The sequence below is a fragment of the Nansenia antarctica genome, assembly GCF_963989245.1.
Source record: "Nansenia antarctica genome assembly, chromosome: 5".
Taxonomy (NCBI): Eukaryota; Metazoa; Chordata; class Actinopteri; order Argentiniformes; family Microstomatidae; genus Nansenia; species Nansenia antarctica.
In genome coordinates this window covers 25,709,531-25,723,203 of record NC_137690.1, presented here as the reverse complement: position 1 = coordinate 25,723,203, position 13,673 = coordinate 25,709,531, and the positions used below count along the sequence as shown (strand labels likewise).

General features: G+C 42.8%; 1 protein-coding gene across 1 annotated transcript in view; it reads right to left on the bottom strand.

Annotated features, from left to right (window-relative positions):
- Positions 1–244: 244 nt before the first annotated feature.
- The window catches only part of slc4a4a (solute carrier family 4 member 4a), a gene marked incomplete at its 3' end in the record, with an annotated part of 67,959 nt that continues 54,530 nt past the window's right edge, over positions 245–13,673 (bottom strand). The window contains 9 exon segments of the mRNA XM_080532248.1: positions 245–350; positions 1,704–1,783; positions 6,774–6,938; positions 8,644–8,817; positions 9,162–9,230; positions 10,061–10,133; positions 11,488–11,666; positions 12,140–12,301; positions 13,061–13,174. Of these exon segments, the coding sequence (XP_080388374.1) occupies positions 245–350; positions 1,704–1,783; positions 6,774–6,938; positions 8,644–8,817; positions 9,162–9,230; positions 10,061–10,133; positions 11,488–11,666; positions 12,140–12,301; positions 13,061–13,174 (1,122 nt within the window).

Sequence of the window (13,673 nt, the reverse complement as noted above, 5' to 3'; positions counted from 1 at the left end):
AGAGGATCTATGGTAGGATCACAAGAAAAAAAAAGTGTTTGTTCCCTTGTGGAGGTGAAGCCATACAGACTCTTTCAACTCTTTCCTCTAAGACCTCCCTTTGTACCACTTTTCCCAGTATATACTGGCTTTGATTGGTTTTTGGAAAACACAGAAAGCAAATAAAAAAACATTCAAGTGTGAGTTTTGAAGGTCTTTAGCGTTTGTGGGAGGATTGGCTAAGGTTGTAGGAGGCAGTGGGGTTCTAAAGAGAAGTCTCAGACCCGCGCTGTTTCCAGTAGTATCCATTGTCTTCCGGGTCAAGGTCTATTCTAATCTGAGGCACAGATTTTAGTGGACTCATCTCAGGGCTGTAAAAAAAACAGAAAGAAGGGGAGAAAGGCATTCAACATGGTGATTACTTTGATAACTGCGGCCCCAACACTATGAATTGAAGATAATGGGAATCCACCCTGCAGGTTCACTTGTCTAATCACGCTGCTCTACTGTATCTGATGTGTTTAAACAGACACATGCTGACAGTGTCATTGGATATTGGAGTAAAATCACACCTGACCTTTAAGTGGTAACATTCATATGAACCTGCAGTGTGGTTTGTCTTTATCTGTGATTGATTGAATTGGAGTCTGTGTGTTTTATTGCTGTTGTATTGTCTTATGGCTATGTATTTGGCCACTGCAAACTAGGGCTGCATTTTGCCACAGCATCCTGTGGATGATTACAACAACAGACATTTGTGTCTTGTCTCTTCTTTTTCTCGAATTAAAACTTCGTACATCATTTCATTTATTCTTTATAGTCAAAAACAAGAGATCTCACCTGAGATTAAAGGGTAAGTCAAGATTTATAAATAGCAAGATCATGTTTGATGTTTGAAACACTGTTTCTGTATTCGGGTATTTCAAGACATTTGTGTCTTGTAGTGTTTGTGTGTGTATGAAAACTGCTCATTCAAATTGCATGCTTTAGACAAAACAAATGGATCTGAAACTCTAACAAGCAATCTTTTGCAATCATTGAGGTGTTTTTACTATTTAGCGCTTTGTCATTTGACAATTTGATATTGTGTTGAAACAACAGAAGGTTTACAGTACGTCACCTTTAAGTCATATCCTATGTGAAAAGCATGGTTACCAGATCTTATGTAATGTGCTTCATGTTGTTATTTTATTTATAGATATGATGTACAGTATATCGATATAGATATATAGATATGATGTTCTGAAAGACACTGTAGAGAATATTGCCTCTCTCACTGGCAAGTCCCAGTTTCTCCTCCAGTTTTATATTACTCCGTAGTTAGTTAATAAGTATTTATTTTCATTTTGATCCATGAAAACTTTGGTTTCCTCCTTTAGAGATTTTAGAGATAGTGAGAGATAGTGATACTGACATAATTGGTTTATGGAAAGTAAAGATAAGAAAAATACAGAGTTAACATAAAGAGTTAAAACTTCAGAACAAGTGCTAGTGGTAATCCTAGTGGTGCCTTTATAATTACTGAATTGACCTGAGTAGTAGCCAAATGTATCATAAGTAATTTGAATATTAATAATCCATAGATAATTAGATATTATTCTGTGTCCTTCACTTAGTGGCCTCTGTGTTTGTACACATTTTCCAGTACATATGTGTATATACACATGCACATATGCGCAAAGACACACACATACATGCAACCTCATCCTCATTCCAAGCCTCACCTTGACAAACAGTTGTCCTTGTAGTAGTGCAGCTGCTCAGCATGATGTATGTCGATCAAGGAATGATCCAGACTTCTCTCCTGGGGACAGAACAGACATGTGGCCCGGCCGTTAGCCCGCGCATGGCTAAGGCTAAGTTACACATCCTGTGTGACACACGCTTTAGGGGGGGCTATTTCAGAGGCTCCCATGCCCAGGTCAAGACCAGATTATACACACAGGCTACCTGTTTATAGACACATACTGCTGGGTGGAACGGAATTCCCTGCCGTTTCACACCTTGGGTCATACCTGGGCCCAGTCCAGAAACAACCCCTCGCCCAGAGAGGGGCAATCTTACCATGCCAAGACCAAAGTGGGAGCACGATTCAGTTCCAGTCAAGGAGTAACAAACATGTCTTGCATGCGTTAATACAGGAAGGTAATGTGGCAAACTGTCTTGTAGGGTGGTAATCCAGCGCAGTGTGGTGCCAAGTACTAAGTTCATAAGCACTCTGAATCTTACCCCATGCAATGAAATACATTTTGTAAATGTTGTATGCCCCTGACACTACAGTATATCCATTCTGCAGCACATGTTTTGTCAGCACTGCAGTGGAGCTTAACTGTTTGTTTAGGGTTCATTAGTGGTCGCATGGTGAGATTGCCACCCTCTGTCCTCTCCCCTAACCCTTCAACCTTCAACCCTTGGGTGGGTGAAGCAAAGGTTAAAGGTGCTTCTAGTTGTTGCTTTCATCGATCCAATGCACACATTCACATACAGTATGATTGCTTAAACAATAAAGTCAAAATATTTAATAGAAAAGCTTCTGAAAACATCCATCATAGCTAGTGTATGTCAGCACTTAGATAAACAAATGATGTTAAAAAGGAGTCAAAGAAGATTCGATTAAGGGAGAGAAAAATCAAAAAGTCAAGCATTGATTTAAGGAGAGTGAGGACTCAGCAGTGACCTATAGTAGCATGAGGGGGAGAGAGAGAGACAGCAGTTAGCGCTCATGCTATGAGAGGGCAAGCTAGCAGTGAGAGAGAAGGCAGGCAGTGGTGGACAGATGGACACATCCCCCGCACGGAGAAACAGAAAACACCAGAGGCAAATCGAGGCTGCAGAGCAGAGGATGAGGAGTGAAAGAAGAGGAGGGTGGATCCTTTCATCCGTATATCCGATGAAGGTCAGTCAGAGCAGGGTGAGAGTCGGATGAGGGCTACTCACTGTCAGAGGCCTTATCACCTAAGAAGGGTTCCTGCTCCATCATATCCATGGGGATTTTAATGCTGGGGACATTCTCATTGTAAGGGTAGTCAGACTGTTGGGGGAGATAGCAATGGAGAAACATCCTGAACCTAAGCTTGGTAGGTATACATACAGTAGGTCATCACACATACAAACTGTAACACAATAACATATATATATAATGTATATATAATAACTACAGCGTCTAACCACCACGGCAGACTAAAAAACAACGCATCAAACTAAGTAAACTGTGTGCAGCCCTGTTGATCTGCTGCTCATTACAAAGGACAGACTTGGTTGGACTGTTTCTCTGCCCTGTGATATCTAACTGACAGTCCGGCTTGCTTGGACTGTTTCTCTTGAACTGTGATCTTGAACCGCCTTATCTAACTGAGCTGACAACCGAAAAACAATAAAACATGACAGAAAAAGGGTTTCAAATTTGAAACAAAACAAATTAAAAGTTTATCATGTGATGTTTTGATCTTTTTTGATTCATAAGACTTTAGTTGGTCATCCTTTATACTGTATGTTCATTCCATATTAAACTTTGGGGTTAAATCGAACTGTAAAAAAATACATTCTGGTAACAGTAATCTTACTTTCAAGGTATATGACGTACTGCACATACGTCGTATGTTAAAACAGTTGGTTGATAACTAACCCTAACCCTAACTTTCCCAAGTGGATTTTTCCTTCAATTAATGACCTGGCCTGGGTTGCACCAATTTGGCGTAAGTCATTAGTGTAGGCATTTAGTAGTTACTAAATCCCTAGTAGTTACTAGCTAGTTTCAAACTAGTTGTTTACTAATTTCGGTTGCACCACGCCAATCGTTTGTCAATCTTAGCTAGTAAATACTTAGTAATGCGCAAGTGTTACTAAAAAGACATTGTCACACAAAACGTAGAAGAAGAACATTATAGCCAATCAGCGAAAAACTTCGCTAGCAACATTACGTTGCTATTAGATACCTTCACTGCAGAAGCTCTACTCATGTTGCTAGCGAAGTTTCCCACAGAAGTGGGGGGAAAAACGTCAGATCAGATATATAAACGGGTGATTTTGATAAACCGGACACATTTTGTGAATATATATGGTTACTTTCTCGCCTGAAAACATTAAAACTTCATAAAATGACATATTAACACTTTTAGAGCCAAATTACAGCTTTTAGCCAATGGCGGCCAAAATTTCTCCTGACACGTTGAGCACTGTGCTTTTTTTGTTGGTGAACTACCGTAATAAGCCTAAAACAGTTCAACTGTTAAAAAAGTGCAACTTCTCTGCTTTCAGAAACTGTTTGAATTCTTTAGATTGGGCATATAGTTCATGAATTACGGTAAAATCCTGTCTGCACCTACAGCTCCGGTTTCGGAGCAAGACGCGAATACACATGAGTCATATACACATACGGCATTAGTCAAATACATGCTCACATCCAGTCATCCGCTCACTGCTCTCCATCAAAAAGGGCACATCCATCAATAATATTACATAATAACAACTGCTCTGATTAGATTGCTTAGATGGTTTGATACATCGTTTCTCAACGGGGGCGGTACCGCCCCCCAGGGGGCGTTCAGACAGCATCGGGGGGCGCTGGAACAAATATTTTTAAAAGGGGGGCGTTGAGGTGTTCTTGGGGAGCGTTCACGCATAAAGTATTTTTCTCATGAAAAACAGCTGTGTTATTACGGGCACATTCGTAAATGCACGAACGGTCAGTTAGCTCGGACAAACCGTGTTTTCAGTCAGAGCACCCATCTCTGAGCGCTCTGTGATGCAGACACATGTAGCGCAGCGCCCCAAAAAATAAAAGTGAGTGTCATCAAGAAGATGGAGAAGCTAAAAACTCAGCTAGCAAAGGCAGAGCTTTTGATAGTTTCCAATGTGTCTGGGTAAGCTGCATTGTAGAAGAATCTTGACAGTTCATGTACAGTGCAGAAATTGCAATACTATGCTAAGATAGAAAGAACCCCGGTTCATCCCATCTGTAACATCATGTTGACCAATGCCCAACTTCTATGAGTGTTTTCCTTGTAGGCTATGCTTGAGTGACATATGTTTCAGTTTGTGGGCTCATTGTAATTGTTGCGTTCGCTTCGTTCGCTTCCTTTCAATACAGCTTATTTAATTGAGTTAAAATGAGTGCTAATACCATACCACCATACCAGAACATCACAGCAGGAACAACCTCTCAAAAAAGCGATCGTAATAAACCAGTCCTGAAAGCTCTCTGTCGCTTACCAATAATCGAACCTAGAGAAATCAGCTACGAATGTCCCCTCCCCTCGCAGGTTCATCACAGTATATTACAAACATGTATTACTGTTAAGTGTTGTTGTGGATGTTATCCCTAGTGCCATTCTGAGGTTAGCATTGCGATGTGTTTGCAAACTAAAATATACGATCGCTTTTTTGTGATATGTTGCTCCTCTTGTGATGTCCTGGAAACGAACGCATCAGCTGCAGCGTCTTTTGTATTGATCAGCTGTCATCAGTGTTATTACGGGTACGTTCGTAAATGCACGAACGGTCAGTTCGCTCGGACAAAACCGTGTTTTCAGTCAGAGCGCCCATCTCTGAGCGCACCCAGAGCACAGAGCTCTAAACTTTGGAACTTTGTTATGTTTTGATATGTTTTGATATGAGAAATTCGAAGTGGTCAGTTTATGAAAATAATACCATAGAATACTAAATAAAATATTAAAATAATAGCCCCCTAGCGTTTCACCACCCCCCCCCCCCAAAGTCCAATCAAAAATGAATAAATATTAGCATCATAAAACAGCAATTTGGAGAAATGCAACACCAGCACACTTAAAAAACCTAACAATGTTAGTTGTAATGTACAGTTCTGCAGCCTACTGTTTGTTCTGCATCGGACATGTGTGAAATTGCTGCTGTTCCGTAGCAGTCTGTTTGTATTCTCTGATGTTGTCTGAGTTTGTTTAACACTCAGAAACAGCATTTTTATTCACATTCACATGGCTTTTCTGCTCTCTGGTAAACTAATGATAATGATATTCCAACTGCCCAGTTAAATCCAATCTATTATTTGGCATTCAGTGACATGCTTTTTAAATTATATAACACAGAATATTAGTCAACATTAATATTTAGGGAAGAAAATAAGCCTACTTTTTTTGATGGGGGGGGCGGTAAGAGGCCTGGATAAGGCCTGGATACAGAAACAGTAAGTGACATTTTCCTAGAGCGAAATCTGTTGTGGTATTTAAAGATGGCGGTTAGCAAAGAAATCTCTGAACATGGGATGACGATTTCCATTGACCAATCAACGGTGTGCAGCGTCACACGTCACACGCAGCCTGGCAAAAAGGTACCTTTCGGCCCTGTAGTTCCTGCTCGTGAAGGGTAGCTAAAGAACCGTGCCATACCGTGCCGTGCTGACCCGGGCCGACAAATGGAAAAGCGCCAAAGAAGCAGGCCAGCCCGGGCTGACCCGGGCTGGCCCTGTAGTGGAAAAGCGCCATTACACCACCCTAGGGGTATGTATACCCTAACCCTGCATTTAGTAGTTACTAAGCTCTACGCCATAACTAGTGTGCTTGGTGCAACCCATTCAAGTTTAGTAGTGACTAAATCTTGATTTAGTAAATACTTACGCTATAACTAGGGTTAGTTTGTACTTAGTAAGAAGTGGTGCAACCGACCCCTGAACTTTAACCCAAACCCTAAATTAAGTGAATAAATGAATTGAAACCATTCAATAATTCCCTAATGTACCTGTCCAGTATCCATCATCTAAATCCTGAATAATATTTTTTCAATTAAATCACAGAAATTAAGAAAAAGAAAAAGGAACTCACATCATCAATGTCACTGTCTATGCTCCCCCTCTTCTTCTTCTTCTTGCTTTTCTCATCCTCCTTCTTCTTTTTGTCTTTCTCTGGAATAACGTCGTCCAGGAAGCTGAGTTCGTGCTGGGAGAAGAGGTATTCCATAAACTTCCTCACGGCTACCAGAGCCAGGATCTGAAAGGAATGTCAAGCCGAATGAACCACAGTCACCTCCTAGCTCAGGATATCTTCATTTGCTTATTTCTTTTTCGTGGCTGTGCCACACCATTGCATACAGTTCATCAAGAGTCAACTGTGTTATGGGCGATTTAGATTTCACGTTCTCCTCCTCACATTGTCCATCATATACTGTATGTCCCCCAGTCCCAGTGGAACCCTATTTTAAGTAAATGTGTGTATTACATCTCATTTTATTAACACAATTGACTCGACAGTAGATAACATTACAAGGGGACAATCATACTGTATGGAGCACAGCTGTGCCAAGGCCACTAATAAGCACTGGCTTTATCTCTGGGGAGACAAAGATGGCTCCCGCCCTCCTCAAAACTTAATGGAGTATAACAAAACCTTATGAAGAGAGGCCAGCAATCACTTTGTGCAGATTTTTGTGTTATGTCTAAACTACTGTAAAATGCCAGACATGAGTTAAAATAGTATTTGGAACCAATGGAATAGTGCTGAAACTGCAAACCAGGTCTATGACAAGACACAAGCCTTAGTGTGTGTCACTCACAAGATTATAATCGTAAACAAAAATTAAGATGAAAAATAACCAAAGGGCAACTTCTATAGGATGCACTCAACAGTGTCCTCCCTCTCAACTGGTGAGGTCCCCCCTGCTCTAGAGCTTGCTGCTGTCACCCCCATACTTAGAAAACATGGATTGGATCCGGACAGCCCCAACAACTATAGACCCATCTCAAACCTCCCTTTCCTATCCAAAATATTGGAATTGGAGTTGTCGCCTCCCAGATGAAAATCGGCCTGGACTCCAACAACCTCTACAAGCCATTTCAGTCTGGCTTCAGATCCAAACACAGTACTGAAACAGTACTGCTAAAAGTCACTAATGATCTACTGCTCTCCACTGATGCTGGATCCTTCAACATCCTCATCCTATTTGACCTCAGTGCCACGTTCACGCCTCCCTGTCCCTCAGTGATGTAGAGATCCTCATCCATGCATTTGTCACCTCTAGGCTGGACTATTGCAACAGTGTTGGATATGGGACCACCAACAGGGTCCTCAAAAGACTCCAACATGTTCAGATCTCAGCTGCCGGCTTGCTCACTAGAACCCACTCCAGAGACCACGTCACTCCAGAGACCACATCACTCCAGTCCTCCAAAACCTCCACTGGCTCCCAGTCCGATTTAGGATTCAGTTTAAGATTCTCCGCACCACCTACAACATGGCACCCTCCTACCTCTCTCTCCAGCACAACCCTACCGATAGTCTCCAATCAGCAGATGCCAACGTCCTTGTCCCCATCGCCAGGACTAAACACCAGACCTGGGGGGACCAGGCTTTATCTGCGGCAGCCCCCACTCTTTGGAACACTCTCCCAAACCACATCAAGGAATCCAGCACACCTTCCTCCACCCTAACCCTAACCCAATTTGTTTTACTAATCTATCTTTAACCATTTTCATTTTTTTTTTTTTACTGAGTGTGCTTTTGCTTTACTTTTTATTTATTTATCTAGTATTGCTCTCTCCATGGAATGTACCGTAGTATCTTTGTGTACTGAGAAAAGCACTATACATAATAAATGCATTATTATTATTATTATTATTATTATTATTATTAGGTACCTTTAAGCACTGTTTATTGAGGAAACTATTCAACCATCAGCTGTATGACCAAGGAGCCGTACCATGACAGGGAAGATGATGGCAGCCACAGTGGACTTGAGGATCCAGAGCAGTGCCAAACAGAGTATTTGGATGAAGGTGAAGAGGTGGACTTTGCGCAGGGGAATGTGGCGCAGGTACACCAGGTCAGGCTGGTGCTTGGCTGGCATCAGGAGCAGCTGGAGACGGTCCATGAACTAGAGAGAGAGGGATAAGAGGGAGAATCCAATGGCCTTATTATGAGATTGGAGAAATAGGCTGAAGCCCCACAGAGGCAGTCATCTGGGCTAAACTCAGTAGTCTAGTAGCATGTCATCTGATAAGGTTAGGGTGATGGATTTCATGGAGGCTATGAGTACAGACTCCATACTGGCCCAGTTCTTTTGATAAATACAGTCTGATAAACATCAGCTTCTGATCAAAACATCTACAGAGAAATTTGGGAGATATACTGTGTGTGTGTGTGTGTGTGTGTGTGTGTGTGTGTGTGTGTGTGTCGCGGGGGAAGGGGCAAACGAAAGCTGACCAATGACCAACTGACCTGTACACCATTGAGGGAGGCCACCCCCATGTAGAGGAAGACTCCATACAGCACAGGCATGGGGATGAACTGCAGGGACAGAGAACAGTCAGGTTCAGCTTCAAAGAGGAGTGACCTGTTACTATTGTCACACGCCCTACTCTATCTGCTCATGTAAGCTCAGTGGGTTATGGGGATTGGTTACCCAGGGTAATTGAGGGAGTGGCTTGCCTGTTGGCGGGTATCATGGAAAGAGCTGATTACCCACCTGTGGGTGAGACGCCGTTTAGGTAAGACGCAGTTTTTCGAGACAGACGGAGAGAAGCCTGTTCTAGACCCTTACGATGCTCTCCTCAGTTCACGTTGTTCAATTGGGATTGTGACCTACCCCCCCTTGTCTGGTTTGTCTTTCCTAATGTGTGTTGTTGTCGTAACTTATAAAGACTGTATACTGTATGTTAAAAGTAAACGAATGGGATACCATACCCTACCAACCAAGCTGGGGCTATCTCTGAACCAGGAGAGAACGCGACTGGTGCACGACAGGAATTAAGGTATGTTTCCCCCTTTACCACCTTACTGTACCATCAACCTGCCAACTGAGCTTGCCTATACTTATGTGTCCGGCCTCGGCCCTGTGTGTTAACAAGCTGTTTGATTATTGATTAATGTACATACAGACCTTGTTGGGTCGTGACACTATGCACGTTCACATGGCAGAAAGTGATATGATACACTAGACTTTGGAGACATATGACAACTCACTTTAAATGTCATGATATGCAAGGTCTTTCAGTTTGGCACAAATGTCTCATGTCAGAATTCAACGCCAGCTGAACAGTTTAGGATCTGCATAATGTACACTACCACCAGGCCACATTCCCCAGAACTGAACAAACAGACAGTGAAAGCATCCTTACCTTGAGAATAGGAGACATGAAGACAGAGAGACCAGTCAGAATGAAGACAACCACACCAGTGACCCGTTGCTCCCTGGGGAAAAGCGCAGACACACATACACATACACACACACACACACACACACACACACACACACACACACACATACATTTTGGTCATAATATCTTTCATGTTACCATGACTACCAATCCAAGTGAATTTCACAAAATATTCAGTTCAACAAAAAATTATTGTTGCACTTCTAGGAAATACACGTGGGCTGCACCGTCCGGAACTGTTTTGCTATGTAACAGAAAAACAGAGCTCTCTTACAGGACTGAATGCTCTACAAGTGTTTTATTTGCCCAGCTTACAGCTGCAATATCAAGAACCTCCTGGGGCTAGCTTGAACAAGCTAAATGTTTTGAACATGAGCTCTCTGCTGTGAACAACTGCCCTGTGGAATTGTAAATAGACCACCACTCTTCAAGCTAATCTCTGCAGCGATTTGATTGATGGGGAGAGGGGAAAACAAGCTGTGATGTAAATAGCATCTTCCATAATTGATAAATGCCAGTAATAAGGGTTATTTCCATAATTCCATGACTAGCTGATTTTAAGTAAGCATTAATGCGTGACAGGGTGTGCATTAACAGCGGGTGGATATCGGGGGTCTTTTGTCAGCTTTGTGGTCTTTCACCCGACAATGAGGCTTCCTCCCTCTCCTCTGTTCTCATTCTCCTTGACCTGTCTGCTGCCTTCGACACAGTCAATCACCAGATCCTTCTCTCCATCCTCTCAGACCTGGGCATCTCTGGCACCGCACACTCCTGGTTTTCTTCCTACCTGGCGGGCCGCTCCTACCAGGTGACCTGGAGAGAATCGCTGTCTTCTCCACGAACCCTTTCCACTGGAGTACCCCAGGGTTCTGTCCTAAGGCCCCTACTTTTCTCCCTCTACACCAAGTCTCTTGGCTCGGTAATCTCTTCACATGGGCTCTCCTACCACAGCTACGCAGACGACACTCAACTCTTTATCATTAATGCATTTCTAAAACGGATCCCATTCAATTTAAAATACAAACTTTGTGCAGAGACAAAGAAGAAAACAATGCTTCCCACTTACGCAGGGCACTGGATGTCTGCTCGGCCAATCCACACAGTTTCAACAGAACACATGTCACATTATAACGCGTTGCACGGAAGAACAATGAAGACTTTCATTCATCATAGGGGTGTTTTTCACAGGACCTTTTCTTCTTATTTAAAAAAAAAATAAAGTAATAAAATAAACATTTTTTAAAAATGCTGTTTTCACATAGACACTAGAATGATGCCAGTCATAATGAACACAAGGTTAAAAAGTGGTGATGTGCCCCTTTAACCCTTCATCCAACGATGCCCTGACATACTGTATGTCTGTGTTGGATCTCGGTGGCGTGCCTCACCTTACGCCTAAGAACTTGGGCTGCTCCCCGGGCGCCGAGGTCTCTGTCTCCATCTTCAAGCTGTCGATGTGGGCGATGGAGATGACGGTGGCAGCCACGTACCAGGGCAGGCCCATGAAGGAGCAGACAATGATGAGCACAGCCACCCACAAGAGATCCAGGTGGTAGCCCGCACCTTTCTGTCACAACACACAGCAGGGGACAAACACAGTGAGCAAGCAGATTCAGGCGTACTATAAATGAACAGGATGTCTTTATACGACTGTATACACCTTGATACCCAAACTACATGATACTTATATTCTCTGAGATTTACTTGTTTGAAGGTAAATTAAGTGAAGAACGTAGAGTATTACAACTCACATACACTCAACACACTAATATGACTGTGTTCATGAACTTCACTATCCCCAAGGAAAAACATGTTCACTTGTACAGTCATTCTTCCCCTCCCCTGTTAATCTGTTTGAGCTGTCAACCAGGATCTATCTATTAGTAGAACTGCACTGGCATTTAGTGTGTGGCTCACCAGCCCCTCCTCTACGCCCAGCACGTCTCTTTCCTGTACCCCTGGGTGTCTAATTGGGTGCATTAAAGCCACCCGGCCCAGAAGGCCTTTCTAGGTGCCAACGCCTGGTGTGGCGTTGCCTACCTTGAGCTTGTGCTCCTTCCTGTTGACGATGACGGCGGTGATCTGCTGGTCCATGAAGAGCAGGATGGTGACCAGCAGGGCAGGGAGCGCAGAGGCCACGTACACCCACCAGGGGTTGCCTCCGAACGGGGGAATGAACCAACCACGGTTGGGGCTTGTTGGCTGGTGGGAGGGAGGGGAGACAGAGCGACAGTTATGGAAAGACCACAGGGCTGCACTCACACTGACGAGAAGAGAAACTGTCTTTTCATGAGAACTTTGAGATCATGCCAGATCATGAGAACAAGCTAGATCCTTGCTGATAAAATATATGACACAATACCTGAATGACCTATTCTATGGTTTAGTGTAGAAATTGTATTCTCCATTTCAGTTTAATATACATCCTATATCCTATCCTAGCCTACGGTCTCAGCAAACTTAGAGACCTAAATTGCTTGTCGATGTAACTCATCCCAACATGTGTGTGTGTGTGTGTGTGTGTGTGTGTGTGTGTATCTAACACCTCTATCACCAGATCAACCACTAAACGACTGCCTAAATCTCAATTAATCACTGTTACTTACTGCTGTGACCCTCTTTACCACAGGATATAGAGACCCAGACAGATTAAAATGCACACTGTTTCTTTTATAGTCACTGACTCAAGTACCTCTATGTGTCATTTAGTACCAGGTAGCTGCCAACTCAATTCATTAAGGTAAGTACCAGAAAGTACCCCTTGTTTCTAAGTAAATACTGGGTAAATAAATACCAGCTGAATCACGGCTGTAAGAGCAGTGCATGAGTAGGTCACCGCCATTTACAGGATCACAGCATGGTGACATGAAAACATTCTTGGCCGCAGTCTCTACATTATTGAAGAGTTCATGCAATATTGTGAGAGGTGTATCTTATGTGCATTGGTGGTGGTTACCTTACCTTGAATTCAGTTGGCACGATGAGCTTGGGCGTGTCCACGCCTATCAGTGCGTCGACACCACAGAAAATCAGAATGGCCAAGATGATGGCAAAGTCACTGATGAGTTTCCTCACCTATGTAAACAGAGGCACTTAGATTAGATTAGATTAGATTAGATTCAAGGGGGCAAGGCTACTGCCTGGGACTTTGAGTTCAGCAGCTTGACTGCACATTTTGTATTTTATTGAACGGCAACCTTTATATCTCAATCTCCATGAAATCTATACAAATAGTATTCACAATCATTTCAAAAACGTGGCCATGCTTGATTGAGTTTGCCTGCCACAATAGTACCAATGGAATAGTTCAAAACAGCAAAACCCTGGCCATGTCCTCTGACTCATCTAATTCGATTGTTGGGTTTTTTTAAATTTGAAAAGCGATAATCCAATCAACATTAAATGGCAATTATGTTTTTCTGATCTCATCAGCAACTGTGTGGCCATTTCTTCCTCGATGATTCAAGTCCAGACCACTCCTACTGTAATAGTTGGCAAATGTTGTGTGGTACGATTAACCGTACAACATAGGTTTTTACAACTGTTACTCTCTCTTTTTTATACATGGTCCCAG